Source organism: Gymnodraco acuticeps, unplaced genomic scaffold, assembly GCF_902827175.1.
Source record: "Gymnodraco acuticeps unplaced genomic scaffold, fGymAcu1.1, whole genome shotgun sequence".
Lineage (NCBI taxonomy): Eukaryota > Metazoa > Chordata > Actinopteri > Perciformes > Bathydraconidae > Gymnodraco > Gymnodraco acuticeps.
The window spans coordinates 343,996-366,387 of record NW_022990838.1 but is presented as its reverse complement, the minus strand read 5'-3'; the positions used below and the strand labels follow the sequence as shown (position 1 = coordinate 366,387).

The 22,392-nt window shown below is 41.1% G+C and overlaps 3 protein-coding genes and 3 non-coding genes across 14 annotated transcripts in view; 1 reads left to right on the top strand and 5 right to left on the bottom strand.

Annotated features, from left to right (window-relative positions):
* specc1 (sperm antigen with calponin homology and coiled-coil domains 1) overlaps window positions 1–3,715 on the bottom strand; it is a 111,294-nt gene extending 107,579 nt beyond the window's left edge. For all 3 annotated transcript variants that reach the window (XR_004570683.1, XM_034232977.1, XM_034232987.1), the window contains exon 1: window positions 3,595–3,715. The gene's annotated coding sequence lies outside the window, so the exon portion shown is untranslated. The remainder of the gene's footprint in view (window positions 1–3,594) is intronic.
* Window positions 3,716–4,286: 571 nt separating this feature from the next.
* On the top strand, window positions 4,287–8,484 carry timm22 (translocase of inner mitochondrial membrane 22 homolog (yeast)). 2 transcript variants are annotated; one of them, XR_004570684.1, is made up of 5 exons: window positions 4,287–4,578; window positions 5,460–5,656; window positions 7,918–7,990; window positions 8,081–8,210; window positions 8,317–8,484. XR_004570684.1 is itself a non-coding variant. In XM_034232990.1 (4 exons), the coding sequence occupies exons 1-4, from the start codon at window positions 4,320–4,322 to the stop codon at window positions 8,155–8,157; spliced, it is 606 nt and encodes a 201-aa protein (XP_034088881.1). In that variant the 5' UTR covers window positions 4,287–4,319; the 3' UTR covers window positions 8,158–8,484. The 2 variants fall into 2 exon arrangements, 1 of the variants encoding a protein (XP_034088881.1); XM_034232990.1 differs by having other exon boundaries at window positions 8,081–8,484.
* A 2,062-nt stretch (window positions 8,485–10,546) lies between these two features.
* The window catches only part of abr (ABR activator of RhoGEF and GTPase), a 140,728-nt gene continuing 128,882 nt past the window's right edge, over window positions 10,547–22,392 (bottom strand). For 5 of the 6 annotated variants that reach the window (XM_034232970.1, XM_034232972.1, XM_034232971.1 and 2 more), the window contains 7 exons: window positions 16,609–16,668; window positions 16,067–16,176; window positions 15,839–15,978; window positions 15,162–15,296; window positions 14,405–14,510; window positions 13,638–13,791; window positions 11,950–12,039 (listed from right to left, as the gene is read on the bottom strand). In XM_034232970.1, coding sequence (XP_034088861.1) covers window positions 11,950–12,039; window positions 13,638–13,791; window positions 14,405–14,510; window positions 15,162–15,296; window positions 15,839–15,978; window positions 16,067–16,176; window positions 16,609–16,668 — 795 coding nt within the window. Of the gene's footprint in view, window positions 12,040–13,637; window positions 13,792–14,404; window positions 14,511–15,161; window positions 15,297–15,838; window positions 15,979–16,066; window positions 16,177–16,608; window positions 16,669–22,392 lie in introns of all 6 variants that reach the window. The other variant, XM_034232969.1, reaches the window with a different exon arrangement.
* On the bottom strand, window positions 14,080–14,151 carry trnav-aac. The gene has a single exon. It is a non-coding gene; the product is annotated as a tRNA-Val (tRNA).
* On the bottom strand, window positions 16,979–17,051 carry trnav-aac. The gene has a single exon. It is a non-coding gene; the product is annotated as a tRNA-Val (tRNA).
* Window positions 19,910–19,982, bottom strand: trnav-cac. The gene has a single exon. It is a non-coding gene; the product is annotated as a tRNA-Val (tRNA).

Genomic DNA, 22,392 nt, shown 5'->3' with positions numbered 1-22,392 from the left:
CTCTTCTAGGATCATACACTGTACTTTATTCACTGCATGTCCCTGAATGATTAAGAGTGTAAAAGAGAAATGTGGTTTTACCATATTAGTATAAGATCCTCATAATGAAGAGGATGAGAGCTAATTCTGTTACAAACAAGAGGGTCAACATATAGAGATATAACATATCAATTAAAGGGTAACATGGAGACAAAAAGAGAGTGCTAACCTCAGAGCACAAAACTAACATTTAAGCTACTGTGTATGCATCCATTGCCTTAGCTGTTGAGATGTCACTCCGTTATTCCCACTCCTTTCAAAAAATAAAAAGTTCATTTTCGAGAAGACAACTTGCAAAATGGTCACATAGTGGATCCCTTTATGAACCAGGACACTGCACTCGATAAGCTGCCCAGGCTCCACAAACTGCTCTGCTCTGACAGCATGACAGTTCACTATCTAGTCATGAGCTTGTTTAGAGATAAAGATATCTCTAACTCAAACCACATTTGTGCAACAGAAAAGCTGCCGCTAGTCAATACTAAAGATGAGATATCACAGTAAGTACAAATGATGCTATTTGCAGAATATGTTGGACGTGTATGACCTTCTCACTCACAACATTTAAAAAACCAACAACTGGACACATACTTTATGTTCGTTCAACTCCACTAGTAATAATCTGGTATTGCTGAGCAGAAATCAAGGGGGTCATACTCTTTAAATAAATAAACTCAAGGGTAGTTTGTCCACATAAAGTCACAAGTCGTAAGCACTGTTATTGTTGGGGATTTGTAACAATGTGTGCACTCCATCCTGTGAGCGTGAGAACCAGATCATTGAGTTTACATCCAGCAGGCTTTTCATACATTTAGATTGTCATAGTAGGGAAGGAACAGGTGTTTTCTACGATTAACACTAAGCTCTATTCCATTCATGGGTTCATTGAAGGTTACAGTGAGCAAGCATGCATACCAGGAACCTGAGATGAAAGATGGAATTCAGCTACCATTTATTTCATTATATCTGCCTGTGATTTCCCAACTGTGTCAAGTTCAAATGTCTTGTATTAAAAGGGTATTTTGATCATACTTGATGTCCTCATTATGGTGTATCTTTCAGTACAGAGTAATTGTGCAGTGACTTAAGCATTTGAGCATCTGAATGACAGTGTAGAGGACTCCATCACTGCAATCTGCCTTTCACACATCTTACCACAGCTGGACAAGGTCACTCTAAACGTTGTTACCCCACCCCCACCCTGACTCATTTCATATTACAGTTACAGCAAGTGGATGAAAGACACCAGTACTGCTGCAAATGTTCTACTCACAGTCTCAAGGCATCACAAGTGAATCCAGGACAGCAGCACGGGTAGAAGATCATCCCGAGTGTGTGGGAGAGCAATGAGAAGTGATCTTGCATTTCCTCTAGAGAGTCACACATTTCTATATTTCATTCTTCCCATTGAGCAATCAAGGAGATCACCAGGTTGTTTTCCCCCCAACAAAACAAGCAATACCACCGCTGTACCACTGGACATGGATGCTCCCCACATAACCTTGGCTATAAATAGCAAGCCAATGACAGAAGCCTGAACTGGGAATGAGAACAGCTATAGATAAATAACAAGGAGATCCACTGCTTCAGCTCTACAAGGACAGAGCAAGTATGATTACAAAAGAGAAGGTTCTGCCGATGACAAACATCAAGTCATGAAATCAACAAATTCAAACTGACGGATAGCAAATGTGAAGCTTTTATTCACTTTCCTCAGTGTCTGGCCTAATTACAAGACCAGTCACCCCTGGTCTGTTTTGGATCTGGCAGATTTCAAACCTTTCCCTTTCTTGGATGGTTAACCGTGAGAAAAACAAAGAGTATCATTTTCTACAAACAACATTCACTGCCCCATAAATGACTGGTGCACTGCTCATTTTTAACTCTCCATTCGAATGGCGTAATCAAAGGGAACAGAAGAAAGTGAAATCTGTCATTTGTTGCCCATTTGGTTTGTCCCTAGGCCTCATGCCAATTCCACTGCAAGGCTGCTCTCTTCTATAAACACAAGACTAAAACGTAAGCCCTGCAATTAGGACGTTTTACTTTCCCTTAGGTCATTATAGAAATGTCCGATTAAGCTGCACACAATACATAAAAGTCCATGGCCTAAATACATCATTATATGTTCATTTGTTCATTTATTCAGATGTGTCTGAAACACCTTAGTAATGTGGGTTTCAACAATAAGTGTTAGGTGAGAATTTAACACAGGAGCTTAGTCAGGAAAGTTTGCTTTAATTAAGCATTTAAGGACCTATTAAACACAAAACAACCACCTTTCAAAAATAACTACATTAAAGACAAGAAGGCCTTGTTTGACTCCTTCACATGGTCCTGGTGTAATGAGGAACAAATGGCTGATCATGTGAAGAAAAACAGCTTGCTTCCAAATGCAACTTTCCATTGGCAGCACATGTGAACTGTACATACAATGACAGGAAGAGCTTAGCAGTACAGCTAAATTGGGAATTGAATTTGCGTGTTTATTTGGGGAATTTAAGTATAATAACCTCTATGAGAAGCTGGTGAAGCACAGTGTATACCACATCAAGTTCTAAGAAGAACATCTTCATTGATTACAAATGTTTGTCATTTAATTTTAAAAGTCAATATATTAATTGTTAATTTTTTGTGTGTTCAGGTCCACATCTTATAGGCACTCGAATCTGAGGGTACTTTTTACTATTAAAAACTCACACATGGTGGATATGCCATAAGTTTGTTCATATATTGTTGGACCTATATGTACAATTAATAATTGTTTGGCTTACAAAATAATAAATAAATAAAAGACGACCCTTTAAAATAGCACTAATCCTGGCTGTGTGGACAAGGCTTTGACGCAGCATGTATACTTTAATGATGGGAATTAAGGTTAGAAGAAGATAACATAACCACATACTATCGTATTAGGTTAAGTTTCTGGATGTTCTGGTGACTGACAGGTTCACAACATTACACTAGTACCAGACATCCCTTAGCAACGAAAATATTAAAACTGTTGAATGTTATAACAAAGGTAGAAACTGAATTGAGCTTATGAGAAGGGATATTTTTGATTGAGGCAGATTGAGTGTATTGATCGAGCGAGAATCCTGTTGAACTCAGGACTTGGTATGGAGCAAACTGAACAATTCAGGACGAGGTAAAACGACGTCTTGTAGGCGCCCGCGTAATTCTAAATATGTGCCTAACATGTCAAACAGTGATACGTTTAATTAGCATGCAAACAACCTGTCCTTTGGCTAATTTTATGGCAGACGTTGTCATAGATAGACACGTCCGCTTCAGAAAGACTGAGTCATTAAATTAAAGGAACATAGCCGTCCTGTGACAGTAAGTGCTGCTAACAGTCAAGCTGTCATCAAAGTCATTTTGTTTTTTATCTCAACTGACCAAAGACACCGAGCGACTCAGTGACATCTTCGGTAATGTCGCACGTCAGAAGCGTTAACGGTAAAGTTTACACATGTTCACTCAACAAAATGGTAAAAACAGGAATAAATGCAGTAGACTGTCATAAATGAAAGAGCATTAGCAACTAGCTCTCACCTGGGCTGTGTTGCGGAGGAGCTGCTGCTGTTGTTTGATCAGGATGCTGCTGCCGCCGCCGCCTCGCGCACGGGAGTCATTATAGAGTGTCACCACCGGCCAGCGCTCGAGGAGCCGGTAGGTGGAGCGCGTGAAGCGAGTTTGGCGCAGTGCTCGCGGAGATTTCTGGGAAGTGTAGTCTTGCTCTTGATTAAGTCTTTCGGTTTAAATCACATTTTCTTTCTTTATTTAAAGAATTTCTTTATATTAATAATATTACAAACCAAAAAGTATTCCTTGGGATTGTTCATGAAAACTCCAATAAAAAGTGTTCTATTGAGAGAGTCCAGTATCTTCGGCTAAAGCCAGTCATGTTTATAATATGTATACTAATGAATATTTCATGAGTACAACACCTCTCTGACACAATATACATTACTTTAGGGACAATATACATTTATATTATAATATTTACAGACTCATAAAACCGTAGGCTATGGACCAATGTCTTAAACACATGCATAGGCATGTTGACTTTGTGTCGAATGTGCTAGTCGTTTGTCATGAGAAAAACAGCTAGAACGTTACAAATGAAATGTATAATTTTTGGTCATTAAGTGAAAACTATATGCTTAAAATGTATTCTAACTCTTTCTGTTTTCAGACGTCACGCATTACATTTGTAACGAATCTGCCTCCGCTCACCCTTGACTACATTTACGTACAGCGGCACTGTCATTGAAAACATGGCTGCCTCCATGGGTGAAGCAGGAGCCGCTGCCTCTGACTTACAAGGTCCAGCTTCGGCTGCTCCGGGCATGGAGAGCCCGCCGATCCAGTACAGCCTGATCCTGGAGCACCTCATCGGGGACAAGAGGGCCGTGAAGGAGCTGAGCCCCGGCATCATGGGGGGGCTGCCGATGCCTATGAAAAGCGACGAGCAGAAGATGATCGAGAGGGGAATGGAGAGCTGCGCCTTCAAGGCTGTCCTGGCCTGTGTTGGAGGTAAGCAAAGACACCACGTTAACATTAGGATAACTGGTCAGTATGTGTGGGTAGTACTCTGACAGACACAGTTTAAAAATACTCAGTTACAAGTCCTGTATTCAAAATCTATAAAGGTATTTGCATCAACATTTATCTAAAGTACCTACGGTAAAAGTGCTTATTATGTAGTGTCTCCCAATTTCAGAGTCATGTAGGCTATATTGAATTATTGTTTTATTGATGTGTCGTTATGTATGTATCGTTTCAATGTTGTAGCTGGAGAAGGGGGATATTATTACTACTGGGTTGCTTAACATAATAATAATATCACTATTTATTAGTTGAGTTATATTTTGTATTACAGACACAAAACTAAGTTGTTATGTGTCTGCTTTTCAGTTATTTTTAAATGTTTGTTTGCATAAAAATGACAATACCTAATGCATTCAATGAAGTTACAGTGCAGGAGAAGAAGGGAGCCTAAAACGCTTTTTCAGAGTCATCCATTACAAATACAAAATGCATCACCAAGTGTGTCTAGATACATAAAACACTGAAAAGCATAAACAGTAGTGAAATAAAAAGAGGGAAAACTCAACCTCAGAAAAACACAGTTGATATGTAGGCCTGCAACATGAAGACATTTTAAGGTTTTGTAGTGTAAATCTAGTAATACAAATAAAGCAGTTAAAAGCTTTGGAAATTGTGATAGTTTAGTATTTTACAGATGAAAGATGAATACATAATAGAAAATAATTGTCAATGTAAGGCCTATTATATATATACATTACACATCCATGATCCGTAATATTCCTCGGATTGGTAGAAGTATGCATCTGTAAATATTGTTGTGATTTATTGTGCAGCAGACACTGATTTAGTTTTTTACCTTCCCACAGGTTTTGTCCTCGGAGGAGCTTTTGGTGTTTTTACTGCTGGCATCGATACCAATGTTGGCTTTGACCCCAAAGACCCTCTGAGAACTCCATCAGCACGAGAAGTCCTCAAAGACATGGGACAGAGAGGGATGTCGTACGCAAAGAACTTTGCCGTTATTGGCGCCATGTTCTCCTGCACAGAGTGCGTCATAGAATCAGTAAGTCTCACACCTGGGGGGGGTTTGTGTGTTTATCATCATCCTCTGCCTCTTTATGAATGTGTATGAATAGGTGAATGCTGGCATGGGATGTTAAAGCACTTTGCAAAGATTAGAAAAGCGCTACATAAACGCAGCAGTGTTTCCCACTTAAATATACTTGGGGGGGTGGTGGTAGCGGGGTGGGGGTTGAGGTGACGTGCAACAACATTAACCTTTCTGTTGGTCGCTTGTTACAGACCCTTCACGTGATGGCAGAGCGAACAGGTACAGGCAGGGCCCATAATGATAGCCCTATAGTTTAAATCTACTGCCCACACATGAACATATGGAAATGGGTTACTATTTAAAAAAATACATGTATTTATAAATGTATTTAGGAACCTATCCATGTGATTTTTAGTGGGGGTCGACCTCAAATCCTCTAGGGGGGGTCCAGGGGCATGCCCCCCCGGTAAGATTTTATTTTTTATTTTGGAGTTAAATGCATCAATCTGGTGCATTTTGAGGGGAAAATAAAGAGACTAGATCTATGGAAACACCTATATTAAACAGAACTGTATACATTTCAATAATCATAAAATCATGGCCATAACCAATAACATACCATTTCCAATATGAAAAAAACACTGAAACTTGTTTATTAATTTATTTTTGGTTCATTTATAGTTGTGAGTGTGTCTGTGCTCCTGAATCAGCCTCTCCTGTCTCCCTCCTCTCCTTCCTCTCCCTCCTCTCCCTCCTCTCCATCCTCTCCCCCCTGCTCCTCTTTGAGGCAGCAGCAAAGACTAGTTTTCTCTCAACAAGTTTTAAAAGTGTATCTTACCTTTTTTCACCTAGTTAACTTTTTATTTATTTATTCATGCATATTTTACTAATCACATTACATTTCATTTAGCTGACGCTTTTATCCAAAGCAACTTATAATGACCGATTACAGGGACATTCTCCCTGGAGTAACTAAGGGCTAAGTGCCTTACTCAAGGGCACACTAGTGGTGGTGTTCCTGGCGGGATTTGAACTCACAGCCTTCCGATCTTCAGCCCACCTCACTATCCATTAGACCAATACCCTCTCAAATGGAAATATGTGTTTACATAAATGGTGACCACACCGTTTGAGACCCACTGAGAACTTAGACTAAGTTAACTATCTAAACACTCAGAGTCCTTTACCTCACCTGAGCTGAGGTTATCCCGAGCTTGAATGACACACAGAGACCAATCAAGGGCTTTGATTTATGATCTGTATGACAGTGGCCATGTCGGCAGGCCACATCATGTGGACAGCCAGTCACCCTGTGTGAGGTATATTAACGGCCGCCCAAGTATAGTCTATGTGTGGGAAACCCTGCGGCATGCAGTTAGCATTATGTGTGACTGTGACCAATGATGGTGGGATGACATTGACTGTAACGGAGCGTCCACACAGCAGCGTGCGTTGACGCTTGGCGGTGGGCGTGTCTGAAGCTTGGGGATTTTTTGCGACCAACAACCAATCACATGAATCTCCCGCCCCCGACATACAAAGCAATAGCAATGTTAAAACGAAGTAAACTGGATATAAAATCCCCAAACAGGCGAAAACCTACCAGTTTCACCCACTGTCTCTGCCACCTCCCTCCATGCCTCGCTCCTCCGGTTTGTATCCCGGTAGATGAACAGAGACTGATCATACAGCACCGGGTGATTCCCTACCGCTATAATGAATTTTCCCTCCATTTTTTGGAATATGAGGAAATGACCTGCGTAGTCTCTCCCAGCATACACGCGGTGATTGGCTAGCGCTTGGTACTGGCAGATTTGCATAAACGGGATTTCATTGGCTGACGCTTCTGCCGAGGCGCCAACAGTTGAACATTGCTCAACTTTTGAAGCGAGCAACGCCAGCAACGCTCCACGTCGCTTCCCAAAATGCAGTTCTGCTAAAAGTGACGTCACCCCATTCAAAGTGAATGGGCAGAAGCGTTGGAAGCTTCAACGCACGCCGCTGTGTGGACGGGCTGTAAAGGAAATGCCTTTACCAAATTGTTATTGAATAATGTGAAATGTTTGAGATGTTTTCGTGTGTTCATGGTTGTTTCTTTTCTTTTTAACCTCCCTTAAAATGGTCTGACAGCGCCCTCTAGTGCAAAACTGTTTTGTTTTTTTGATTTCCCAATTTAAAGTGTGCAAAATAAACCAAACAGCCCTGATCCATTCATGACAGTTCAGATATAGCACCATGCTAACCGGTTCCTCCTCTCTTCTTTTCATCTGCAGCACAGAGGCGTTTCTGACTGGAAGAACGCAGTGTACAGCGGCTGTGTAACTGGAGGAGCCATTGGGTTCCGTGGTATGTGACCTGCTACATTTACATTGATGTTTTTCATTAAAGGCAGTATGTTTCTTATGTCCTCACATGTATTTTTGTTCCTGTTTTTAGCGGGTCTGAAGGCGGGGGTGCTGGGATGCGGAGGCTTCGCTGCATTCTCTGCTGCCATCGAATATTATTTACGGTGAACCACTCAAGAGTGTATGGACTTAAATGATGTGCCCTGAAAGAAATCCAACTGGTGAATATTTACCCTCACATGGAGGACTGCTGAGAAAGCAGAAGTGATGATTTGGGGAAGTGAGGGTTCCTGTGCACAATGTGCTGAAACACCTCTTTGTTTCCAGAGAAGCTTCAGTTTCACCTCGTGGACAGAGACCTCGTGGATCTGCTTCTCTGGGGACGGTATAATGAAAATGCTGAACATAATTCCTCTTTACTCTGATTCAGTGTTTACTGTGTAACTAACCCAGATCCAGATAATTTATATTAAACATGTTTTTTTGTTAATTTGATTAGACCTTTTTTCTTGAAGTTTAAAAGTGTCCACGACTAAATACGTCTTAAATTGGCTTTTAATTATAGTCTTGATTCAAGTTTGAATTTATATAATATATATTTATAATAATTCTGTGATGTACAGGAGTTGATGAAGGAAATAGTTTTGGGTTTCCCACTCGGACCCAATAGAGCCTGTAGTGAGCTTCTTATGAATCTGGTGCAGATGTTTTCATAAGTTATCAGTACAACAAAGAGAAAATCACATCTTTAGTTTGTTGGATAATGGGATTTCTTGTGAAAATGTCAGGCTGGTCACAGTGTAACGTTTTGCTTTTTGAGAATACTTTAATTTCATGTAAATGTAATAGTGCAGACTATTGTGTAACAGCTGAGTGCAGCTATAAACAGGTTACATATTTAAAAGGCTTCAAGGTTTGAAGCTCCGCATCCTGACCCTCTAAATTATACACATTCAAAATGAATACAGCCCGTTTATTCAAACATCTAAAGACTTTAGAAGCAAATCATACGCTTGTTCTCTGGAAAATCCAAATACACTGATGTCGGCAGGATAATTACCAGCAGGTCACACAGAATGCATCATGTTAGCAGACAGACTACACAATGCATTTACAGCTGAGGCAGCATTAAGAGCAATGTACAACAGCTTTATCAATTCAATTTAAAACTAAACGATTGTAATTGTCCAGTACAAAATGTATTTGGGTTGCTGTATAATACATGTGTGTGCTTCATTCAATCAAATCAATCACACTTTATCTGTATAGTCAGTGATAGTGCTCTGAAAAAATCACAGGGCACTGGAAGAGAGATCCAGATCCCTGAGGACAGTCGTAAAACAAATATTGTATGGTATGTATACAATGTATAATGGTGGTAGTATAAAATGGTCTGATTAATTTTTTTACAAATAGTACTCAGAATAAGTCAGATATAGAGCTCTGTGATTTTTCTCAGAGAACTCTAAGAGAGATCCAGATCCCAGAGGAACCTGCAGAGAGTTCTGAAATTCAGGAATGGCATCCATGAGTCTCGCCGCGAGCTTCGATCCAGGCAGTGGACTCTGAAGATTCCCCCTGAGGCAGAGGAAGATCCACAACCTGTGATTAACTGCTTCAGAACTCTCCACTCGGCCCGGAAACGACAAATGATATTAAATTGATTTATAAATCACATCTATAAATGATCAATATCCTGGTTTTTATTCTTATTAATTTTTCAAGTTATGAAACAAATATTCCATGGTATGTTATAAAAATGTATTAAAATATCTTGCTGGTACTAAGGAACAGGGAAGGAACCACAGGGTTCACTGCGAGCTTGGATCCATCGATGGACTCAGAGGATTCCCCCCCATGGCAGGTTTAGGTCAGCAACCTTGGTCTGAGATTGACTGGGCTTCAGAGCTCTGCACTGCTCCTCATGGGAGCTCACAGGGGCCGGAAACACTTGCACAAAATACCAATGCAACCCTAAAACCAAAAACGTATCCTCATCCCTCTATAACCAATGAAAGAAGCTGAAGGACTGTTGGGTCTACCCTTTAAGTCAGACAAGAAATGAAGAAGATTGGTTGGTAAATGCTCTCATTAAAATCTAAAATGCTGCAAGGAAAACAAGCAGATTTTGTGGGAAATATACCACCACTGATTTGCAGGTCAGCCCTTAATATTTTAACAAATCAGAGGGTTAACTGCACAGATGTAAAGCCTCACTTCCACTGGGGGTTACTTTAAACAGTTTGTAAATTGACCACCAGGTGGTGCAATCACTTTACATTTCCAAACGTGGATTGATATTTCAATAGGGGAAGAACTGTTGACGTTTGGCAGAATGTGATGAATGATTATTAATAGTTAATATGGGGGAAAAAATAGTAATATATCCTGTAAAAGGTGCTTCAAAAGGCTCAACATTCTATAGATTATAATTTAGGTGATAGTGTATTTGCGATGTTTTATTATTGTTACTCAATTGAATAAGCAATATCAAACAGTGCGTAAGTGATGATGACATTGTTTCCACAGACAGTATTGACAGAGACGGACACAAAGAGAGTGTTTTGGTAACTTTTATTTTACTAAAAAAAAATGGGGGGAAAAGTTCACAGACATTTAATCCTCAAAATTACAGTATATTGAAATTCTTCTCAAAGGAAGTAAAATACAACATTTTTTATTTTTATTTTCATCTTATATTAAAAATATCAAATAGTACTCATCTAGCAGTGCTTACAGTATTTTAAGATATGTCGCAGGCTTGATAGCAGAAAGGTGGGCTTTGTACAGAGCAGAGATGGGATCAGCCAGTCTCAGCGGGCCGCGCAGAGACAACCTACCTTTCTGTTACCCCGGCTGGTTTGATTGACAAGCTGAACATGCAATGAGGGCAACTACACAAATCAACTCTATAGATTATACCGGTGCAGTAAGACACTTGGAACAGGCTTGCAATGAAACAATGAGAGAAATAAAAAGAATGTTCCATTTGTTGTGTTTTACCCCCAACAACCCTCATGTCCCAGAGTGCCCTTCCTTTACGAAGTGATCTGAAATTAACTGGCAGACTTTATGTCCATCTTTTCAGTACAGCTTACCAACCATGGACATAGTGAATGAGAAGCTAAAAATAACATCACTACCTGAATAAACTTCAAAAAACAGACTCCTTTGAGCATTTCTCTAGTTGCACAGAACTGTACAGGCACACATATTATATATATTTAAAATAAATAGGGCTAATTTGGCCGAGACTCACCGGGGAGGGCAGCTCTCTCTCGTCCTGTCAGAACGGGGAGACGCATCACCAGCCATGTATTAGGACGGCTTCCCAGCCACTTCTAAACCTCACAAGTTCTCATAGTCCCTTTAAACACACACTCACTCACTCAAGTGCATCCACGTCGTCACTCACACCCCCGGTCTCCTCCACCACATGCATTAGGCCAGAAAGACAGAAAAAAGGAAAGAAAACATAATTATCACACATGAAAATGCCATTTTTTCTGGCATGCCTCTGATCAAGGAATAAGAAGCTGGAGTCGTCTGGAAAGTACTCGCTAGATGACACCACGTGACCCTGACCCCCTCTAGATTTCCCTGATGAGTTCCCAGAATGCCTTGCGGTCCTGGGAGCGGGAGGCGCTGGGGGCTTTACTCTCCTTAGTTTACAAACGTGACGAATAGATGACCGGGAAGTCTCCGTCACCGCCTCCATATTGACAGGCTTCATCTCTTTTCAGGACTGGGGGAGAAGGTGGTGGGTTCAGGGAGGGATGTGTGTGTGTGTGTGTGTGGGTGAGGGGAAGGGGGGGGGGGCTGTACAGTCAAGATGAGCAGCCTGCTGGGAGGAGAGCTGAGGCAGGACCACCGGTCGGCGAGGACCAGGGTTTGTATGGAGTCTCTCTCTCTCTCCTCTCCGTATGGCGCCCTGAGGGAGGTGGTGATGGTGGGGGTGGTTTAAACGTCAGTGGAATAGTAGAGCGTGTTGCGCTTCAGTTCCGCGAAGGAGATGGGAGGATGCTGCAGGTAGTAGAGCAGCACCTGGACCTGAGGAAACAGAAAACCACTTATTGTTATTCATTCATAAACAGTCCATATTATCCTACTCGTCGGTCTTCTACTTCATCCTATGCTGTGTTCCAGACAACTCGGAATTGGGATTTTCCCAGTTGAAATAACCAACTTACTACTTCCAAGAGTTCCAGGTGCGCGACGCAAAATCATAAACAGAAATCATTGCTTATTGTGACAGACGAATACAGTTTATTTGGCACAGAAGCGGAACAGCCACCACATTTCTTTTGTTGCCATTTTTTAAGTTTTCCCAAATAACCTTTGTGAAGAGAAGATAACTTTCAGAGATTGTTAACTATAACCAGCTACCTTATAACATTAGTGACACATTTTGACTTGAATTTACATGCAGAAGAGGTTTTATTATATGATAATATTTCATATTTTAATAAAATATAGACACAACTTTTTTGTCAATGGTTTACCATATACAATGTGCACTTTGTTGCTTTGTGAGGTCAGACAACTGCTTCTCCATGAAGTCGTGCTCGATGGATCTCTCCTTAGTTTACTACGACTTTGGTTGACATTGTACTTTGAACACTGAGTTTGGACATTTTGAAGTTCAAAATGGTCTGGAACGCAGCATAGTGCAGGGCTTTTAAAGTCTTCAAGATATAAATCTAACTAATTTATTACATTCCTTTAATTGACGGTTTATGGAAGAGAACCCTAATCATTGAAGCATAGTTTTATCTCTAAGGTCCCTTTGATCCGATTCCTTATTACTTTTCTCCTAAAAAAATGATCCACATGAACTGAAGCACGCATGCATATATTTCCAGGCTTTTTAAAATTGTAATATAGAACGCAATACATAATGATTTAAAAGGCTTTTCCCTCTTTTGGTGAATTTGAAAGTTTATTATGTATTTTGTGTTAGACTGGTGGTAAGGACCATATACCGTTTGGTTCACATTTAAGTTTGTTTGTCTGCTTTGATGTTGGACTTCTGTCTAATTCAGCGTTTTTGTGAAAAGTCTTTTCCTCTGAAAACTGTAATTTACCTTCGGAAGTTGCTACTCATCTGCTGTTAATGTTTAACTCACATTTCCAGTCCAATGTTCCCCCTTGCAATGTCCCTTAATATTCCCCCCTTCACTGAAGCTCATCTACTCAATAGTAAGTGCCTGGTATGAGTGGAACAAATATCATTATTATTATTATGTTGAGTCAACATTTTGAGAATAATGTCCGATACCATTTTGAGAATATCGTTGAAATGTTGAGAATAAACATACTTTTTTACTAGCATTTTAACACATAGATTAGATTTTATTAACTTTGCGGCAAATTCATCATGTCCCCATTTTAGATTGTATTTTGGTGGCGGATGCATCTTTCCTTGGTGTTTTTGTTTAATTATGTGATAAACAGTCAGAATTCTAAAGAAGACCCCCGTACTAACAGTGAACGTCACAGTAATGGATGGGCGGGGCCTCCTGCATGCGCATGCTGCCCCATTTATGATGATTTACTCTGGAAGTTGTTTATTCTGCCAAGAAAATACATTTGTTTTGTCACAACGTTTTGGCAAAGATAAACATTTTCAGGTGCCGTTGTGTAGTTACCTGCGCCATCACGTCATGTGACCAGATGTCAGAGGCAGAGGTGATGTGCTGAGCCTTTGCGATCTCGGACTCTGAGGGCCTGAGCAGAGTGGGGCCAAACACCGTGGCCAGGTTGTGGAGGGACATCTTGTTGATGGGCTCCTTCTCCGCCACGCTGCAGAACAAACAGCAGCAGGCCCGTCAGTCAGGGAGGACAAACAGAGGGAACACAGCCAAAGGGTTCCACTGAACAAACTGAAACGTTGACTTTAAGTGTATTATCTCAACACATTTCAGATAACGATTGAAGTTTAACCTTACATTTTCTTTATTTAAACTTTCCACTAACCTAATAAATGTATGTGAAATCAATTGATATAATACATTTAGTTAACGTTTCAGATTTTTCAGTGCTTATTGAGAGAAACACACCACCTGTTTGAGGTGAATACAATACAAAAACTGTTCCCGCCGGTCTCGAACCGGGGACCTTTCGCGTGTTAGGCGAACGTGATAACCACTACACTACGGGAACTGACTGACAGCTACCTCCGCGCTGAGACGCGCGGCACAGATGTGACTCAGCACCCCCACTGACAAATATTGAAAGCATGTATTGAGCAACCCTCATTCAGGGGATGTTTTGACAAGAAATGTATATATGTTAAAGCATAGAAAAATGATTTGAATATTTGAATATGCTCTGTAGGACTTAAAGGAATATGTAACTCGGACCAAAGCAGTAAGTTCCACTCTATCTGACGGAGAGATTTTCTGTGTGTGTGTACCGTTTGAGGTGGTCCAGCAGGGGGAGGAAGGTCATGAGGTTGGGGTCCGGCAGGGAGCGCAGCAGGTGCATCATGCAGTTCTCCTTGGCTGCGGGGTCAGAGAGCGCTGCGGGGGGGGGGGGGGAGAAAGATGTCACATCCAGTTACAGCAAGACGGCTCTTTAAATTCAGCTCTTACAGTATCTATTGTAGCTGGGCAAATGTAACTCCCCACTGAAGACACAAACACACACTCCACCCCTCCCACCCTGGACACAAACTTTTTAAGACGCTCTCCTCTAACAGGAGGCTGAGGTCCATCAGGTCCAAAACCTCTCGTCTCATAAAACATTTCGTCTTGTCAGCTTCTCGGATATTTTCACACAAAAGTTTCTCTTCTGCTAGCTGGACTTATAACTTACAACTGAACTTTTCTTCACAATGCACATTTTTTATTTATATTTCATTTATTTTGCCATTCCTTGCACACTTAATGTTATTAATATCCTACTTTGACATTTTCGTTCTGTTTTATCTTCAATTTGAGATGTTTCTATGTTATGTTTGTTTATTTTCTAATCTTTTTATTTAGCAAATTAGGTGCGATTTTACCATGCTGATGTGACAAAAAAAAAATCGCAATTTGGTATCAATAATGTTTATCTTATTTAATCTTATCTCAATAATACCTTTCTTGAATGAAAACGTTATTCCTCTAACTGTGTTTATGTTATACACCTAATAAAACCTGATAGTGATTCAGGGTTAAAGGTCTCACCGATGCCCTCCATGAAGGCGGGGTAGAGGCGGTCGGTGAGCAGAGGCTCCGGCAGCTCCCTGAAGTACAGCTTAAGTGTTCCTGCGATGGCGTTGATGTCCATGTCGCTCAGCATCACCAGGATATCTTTGGTATCTGCAGGGCGGAAACAAACCAGGACTACGGTATGACAGACGGACAATAACACAGCTGCTCCTTTAGCAAGATCTGTCAATTATCCAAGATGCAGACAGAGACTTATAACGCACACAAATGAAAGATGTTACTCCAGCCGTGTGACCATTACTGAGAGTCAGTTCCCACAATTGTCAATTGCAATGAAACAACTGTGGGCTGCATCTAAAACTGTTTTATGTTCAACCACTGATTGACATTTTTTAACACTTTTTTGTAATTTTATAGACCATACTAATACTCAGTTCATGGAGAAAATGATGGACAACATTAGTTATACAGTAGCTCTTGAATGTTATGTTAGAATATGACAGGATAAATAAATAAATGCAGGTTAACAAGCTGTCAGCATAGACATCATCTTGACTGGAGAACGAATAGCTTTTCCTTGTGTTTACCACCAATATGGACCACTTAATTTGCTCCAAAATCTCATCAGTGAATCATTGTAATATGGCTCAGGATAAGAGTGTTCAACAGAGAGACAGGGAGAGGAGTCTTACTGGTGTCAAACACTAATTTGAGGGCCTGGATGTCAGTGGCCACCCCTGAGATCCTGTAGATTCCCACTTCGTCGATCCCCCTCTTTTCCACCTCTTCAATGCACTGCCGGACGATGTAAGGCACCTTGGAGCGCTCGCGCCTGTCCACGTGAAGAGCAAACAACAAAGTTATATTTTGTTATTTACAGTAACAGCCTATTTGGGTCAAATTAAAAAAATCGTACTTACTTTGTCACCACGTTGATTTTGACTCCAAACACCCCGCTCTGTTTTTTGGACGGCGTTCTCTTTAAGCTGAGGTCCCGACTTGTAAACTTCATGGAGAACTCCACTTTGATCTGAAGATGAACAACAACACAGTTGAAGTAAAGCGCATTTCTCTACGAAGCCAGACATTTTTCTTTTTCTTCTTTGTATGCATTGAGTCAGAGAGGTTATGACATTGAAATTGAATATCCAACATCTTTGAGCTAAACATCTAAACAACTTGATCTTATTGTAAACATTACAGCCAAACATAATTTCTCCCTGGAGTTTTGTTTATACAACCAACTCAATTTTTCTCTTTCCTAAAATCTGTACTTTTGAGGACACCAACACATATTTCTAAATCCCACGTTCTCTTCCTGCAGGTGCTTAAGCAGTGTTGAGGACAGACCATTGGAAAACACTGTGCAGTCAGAAAAACGTACATTGCATTTGCCAAACACAACATATCTCAATACAATATTTACAAGTATTTCATAATGTAAGATAGTGTTGTGTCTCACCCCGTTCATCTCTATGACGTCCATGTGCCAGTTCTTGGACTGCACTGTCTGAGGATCCAGCTGAAAGACACAACAGAGTCAGGAAGACATTAGGGAATAGTATGTGAATAAATAAGGTTTCATACAGAAATATTATCCCCATAGAGGAGACTGCCTAACAAAATCATCATATAATAATTGTCACGATTGGAAAAGTCACATTTCTACATGATAGAATTAAGAGAGCAGCAATATAGTACATGTACATTCACCACAAAGCAAACTTTTTCCTTCATTCATTTTGGTGAATAATTGTTCCAATACTTGTCATTTGAGCATTTTTTAAAAAGGGACAATATCAACCTGTTTCTGGTGAATACAAAACAAAAACTGTTCCCGCCCGGTCTCGAACCGGGGACCTTTCGCGTGTTAGGCGAACGTGATAACCACTACACTACGGGAACTGGCTGACAGCTACCCCCCGCTGAGACGTGCAGCCCAGACGTGACATGGCCCGCAGCCCAGACGTGACATGGCCCGCAGCCCAGACGTGACATGGCCCCCCCCCCCCCCCCCCACTGACAAATATATAAAGCATGTATTGAGCAACCCTCACTAAAGGAAAAGTGACCGTTTAAATATCGGAACAAGAAAGGCACCCGGCAAAGTCTAAAGGTGAGCAGGAGATATTTGAAACTGTTATTAAAACGCACTGTACTCAGTGCGTTCACCTTTACGCTACTCCATGTCTGAAACCTGATCAAAGTGAAGCTGTCGGTGTGGCCGGTGACAACAGCAGTCACTCAGTCTGCTTTGGGAAAGAACCACGCCACTTAAGTTCCCCACATATACCCTCTGCAGTCCCTCAGGGGTCCAACAAGGACTCTACATTGGCCCAATTCACCCGCACATTCCAAAGTCTGGATCTCACGTCCCATAATGCCTTCTGAGACATGATAGACGGCGGCTTGTTGTTGATTTAAGTCTCCTGGAGTGTGTGCTCGCTGCGGGAGGCCACAGCAGCTAATGTCTTTTTTATAGGCTGTTTGCTCTACACAGTTATGTCATTACAAACCATGCATAATAATGTGCTCAACTCAGAGGAACTAAAGATGGCTGGGTGAGAACGAGGGCAGCACACTTCTCTTATTGTTAGCATTAGGCTGCAACCATTACAAGTTCTTAGTGAGAGTATTTCATTACCTCGTAAAAAGGCCATTTGGCATCGGTTTCACGCATTCCAATTATCGTTAAAGCCTGTTTTCCCAGCAGGGCTTGGGTTTGAGACGAGGGACAGGTAATCACTGCTGTCTTTACACAGCCACTGCCAAGAAGAGAGGCGGGCAAAGAGCCAGGACTCACTGCTCACCCCTCCAAAACAAAAAACATTTCCTCCCACCTATTTCCTCCTAATGGTTACACTCATTGACCCCTCTCGAAAGTCTATCCTCAACTGGACCTTTTTCTATTAAAAAATACTTAGAGAGGAATTTGTTTTCCCCCTTTTGCTTTCCTAGTCAATTAGATGGTTTAACAGAACGACAGTTTGGCTGAAGAGTCCTCTACAAAACTCAAACTGAATTAGCTTATACTAAATATCAGAATAAGGAACAAAATATTGCATGACAAGAGACTGCTTTTTCGGTAAGGAATTGGGACTTATCGGGATTGTGTCCAGTTGGCTGGTTTAATCCAATAAAGTGGCAGGAGGTTTTAAGGTTTTGTCCTGAGTGACAGCTGAGCCAGAGAACTGGCAGGAAAACAACAGCAGGTATCAGAGCATGGAGTGCAGTAAAGGTAATGCACGCTAGAAAGGCTTCAAACTTTCAAGAACCCGCAAAAAGCAACCTGGTACAGCTTTAGGTCCCTTTCATCTCACTCCAAAAAGCTTGAAGGGGATTTTGAACATATGAGCAACTTCGATAAAGGTCAAAACATGTCTTGTGATTTTTTTTGGAGAAGTCCTATAGCTAGACTGGCTCAAAGCCCTCTTTGTAGTGCTGTGAAACTATCAGAGATATATGACTGTGAGTCTAGAACATACTGCAGCCCGGAGCAAATCACAGAAATACTTCAAGTTTAACAAACCGTTGTACACACGGATTTGTACGCATTCCAGTTAGTGTGCCAACTTAAAAGCTTTTTCCTCACATAAAATGAAAAATGTGTTTCCTTTGACTGATGAAGACGCACCTGGCGTCCAAACGTAAAATCCAAGTAATTCAGTTGGACTAAATGAGTGAAGTGGTGCAAAAAAGAAAATGTGTTTGAAAGACAGAGCAATTCACTCTGTTATATGGGCACTCTAAGCAGCTCACTCCGAAGGCATCAGCAGGCATGTGGCTGTCGGCTGATATGGACCTCCTTTACACCCCGGAGAGAATTTATATTATTATCTTTTTCTTTGTCTGGTTGTAATTTCTATCAGTCAAGCAGGACAGAATATATCACAACCAGAGTTTGAACTTCAATTGAAGCAGCACAGAGAGCCAGGAATTACATCAGCCTGCCCCCTGACAGATCTAGAGGGCAGAACAAAGCAGATAAGATAAGTAATGGCGCTCAGCTTCCACATGCTCTGTCTTTCTGAAAGACGAGCAGGAGAACAGGAAGTCACTTCAGCTCTCTTCATAATGATCTCTCATTTCATTTCAAACCTTTATTTATCCAGATAAATCCCATTGAGATCATTGAACTCCTTTACAAGGGAGACCTGCTCAAGTAGGTTCCACATGAAACATAAAAACATTAACAGAACAACAAAAGGACATCTTACATCATCATCACAGGGATTACAATTTACATAACTATCCACATGTACAGTAGGTACCAACAGCTTCCGATTGAGTAGCATCCAACCGAGCTTTAAAAACATTTAGTGGCACCAGATTGCTCAGTTTCCATTTCAGTTGCAGACTATTTCCAAAACAGTGGCGCTGCACATCTAAAAGCTGTCTTCCCTAAGACAGTCCTAGCAGTTGGCACATTTAATAAAACTAAAATCTATAGAGCGTCTATTGTTTGAAAGCGTTGGAGAAATTGGATAACTAAAGAAATCGAAGGCATGACTACGGTCACCCTGAATATGCCATGAAAAGAGATACATTAAAGAATATCTTTGGAAGGGTTAATGCCTTGCTTATTCTGATAAAGGTAATATGCTTGTCACAGATATGGTAACTAGTGATCAGTTTGGCTCTTTTATTAACCATTGAATCATTGCATACAAAAAGAATAACATTGTTTACTCACTGCCAATGACAACATTTGATTGGAAATGTATGAGAAACTTAACACATGGTTTATATAGATACAAAAATGATGTTCCCGCCCGGTCTCGAACCGGGGACCTTTCGCGTGTGAGGCGAACGTGATAACCACTACACTACGAGAACTGGCTGGCAGACCCTCCCTCCCCTCTCCGCACAAATAATCCTGACCTTTCAGCGGCATGTGACACATCATGACATGTCCTGCAGCCTGCCTGGGACTGACAGCAGCAACAGACTGACGCAGAGGGACCTAACCCTAACCCCCTCTGGAGCTGTTTACATTTCAACAAACACACAGGAGTCTTTGGAGACGTATGTTCAGCACATGCAGCTTTACAGCAACAGCATAACATACATATTCAGGGTCCTCATATGTCATAGAAGTCTATGTACAATATATCCAAGTGGCTATCTCAATCTGAACACCATGCATGCATAAGGTCTGACATTAACATGTCCGAACCTGGGGCACTCCGATTGTTATCAGAATACATTCTCTACTGACCGGAAACGCACACCTAACATATTCACAAAACATGTTTTCATTAACGTTGGGAATTCTGCTTGTTACAACTGGGAATGATTTGTCGGACTATACAGTAAACTTCCTACTATAAATCATGCATGTAAATGTCTTAATTTCGATGTGATCTTTTGCGAGTTCGATTTTTTTACAGAAACGGAGGATAGTAATGATACTCTCTTTATTTGTACACACACGTACATGTACACAGCAGAGCACACACATTTGACCCCTGCATTTAACCCATTCTATTACTAGGAGCAGTGGGCAGTGGGGGGGTCGGGTGCGTTGCTCAAGGGCACCACGGCAGTGCTCAGGGATGTGAACTGGGACCTCTCCAAGTACTCACTCCCTACTTTTGGGCTGATCAGGACTTGAACCGGCTATTCTCCCAAGGTTCCCAAGCCAAGTCCCTACAGACTGAGCTACCCCCGCCTTTGTTATTGTATGTTACTCAGATTTAATCAGGTTGTCTTTAGTGCCTGGTTTGCATTCTTGTTTGTCCTTCACACGTATTAATATGAATTCCTTTACAAACTTCTGCTAATTATGTAGATCCAACACAACAAACTAATATAAGTTGGTGTGTTCTGAAGCTATAAAGGCAATGGTGCCAAACAGTCAGTTAATGAAGTGGTGTTTAAAGCCTTTAATGAGAAAATCCCAACACACCTAATCAGCCTATTCTCGCTGTGCTCGAGAGCTAGTGCACGCTGGCAACAATAATCAAACACAACTTGATCTTTTGATTTCATTTGTCCTTTGTGTTTCATCGCAGTTTCCCATTGCCGCTCTCTGGCTGATTACATGTTCATTCAGCTGCAGAAAGCTCTTTGTTACTCCTTTCATTATAACATATCTCACACTGCACGGCTCCGTGGTTTTTCAGCAGGATTACAGAAGTGTTTGGTCACTGATTGAGTCCTTTCCCCCCAGTTACACATCACGCTGCAGTATTGTTTGCTTCAGAGTACAAGCTGCATGACTATTTTTAGACAAATGAGCTACATAGGCATAATGTTTATATGTGCATCAGTGTTAGCCTCTTTACCCAGCAGCAGCTTATGTCACTACGGCCTTGATGGCTCGGTTGCCATGTCGCCTTTGTCCCTCTCTTCCTTGTTTGAGCCAATCGGCGGGGTTTTCAGCCAGCAGAGGGTTGTGATTTGCAGATTAGTCTTGCTTCTCTGCAGGCAGTGTGTGATTCTTCTAAATGGCAATACACAGATGCATACTACACTTATGTAACACCACCCTGCCTGCAGCCTGCACACACACTCACGAGTTATCCTACACTTAGAATAACAAAGAAGGTTGAAATAGCAAGAGCTATTCAATAAGGTTTCATTAGATGAATGAATTTAATTCCATAGTCGTTGCTTTTTTGTTGGATGTTCAGTTTGATGCACTAAGAAAAGAGGGATATCAGCCTAAATATGGATAGTTATGTTTTATGCAAATAAAAAATACATAAAACAAGATTCAGGAACACTCTTCCTGCTGCTTCCCTTCATTTTGACCATAACACCTACATGGTGAAGTCACAGATGCAAACACTGCAAACACTGCTTCATTGCTATCATACAGACAAACCACCACATTTCTGATTTAAACTGGAGCAACAGCACAAAAAAGACATATATGCTGTCAAGAGAACCAGATCTAAGTCACATTTGTGTCACTCCTCTGCCTTCTGGGACATTGAATAGTCCTTGCTGACTCATATAAGTTATGTGTGACCTTCACCGCTAACAGAATGCACCATTTGTATGCCATACAGTAGGATCAGATTTACATTACAGAGTGGAGAAAGTAGCAAGGAAGTGAAATGTGTCTTGAAGCATGTGCCAGTAAAAGAATCAGAGGGGCCTCACTTCAGCTCTCATGTAACATCAACCAGCTTTTCAGCAGGAGAGGAGAGAGTTTGGGTTACTAACTTTGAAGGCTCTCATGAGCAATGCAACTTCTTCCACCGTTGGTCATTTTAGCAAATAACAAAACTTTTTGTAA

Excerpts from the sequence above, each read along its gene's own strand:
- timm22 (XM_034232990.1), top strand. The coding sequence starts at position 4,320 with ATGGCTGCCTCCATGGGTGAAGCAGGAGCCGCTGCCTCTGACTTACAA. Across the intron at positions 4,579-5,459 it reads TGTCCTGGCCTGTGTTGGAG|GTTTTGTCCTCGGAGGAGCT; the intron begins GTAAGCAAAGAC and ends ACCTTCCCACAG. Across the intron at positions 7,991-8,080 it reads AGGAGCCATTGGGTTCCGTG|CGGGTCTGAAGGCGGGGGTG; the intron begins GTATGTGACCTG and ends TCCTGTTTTTAG.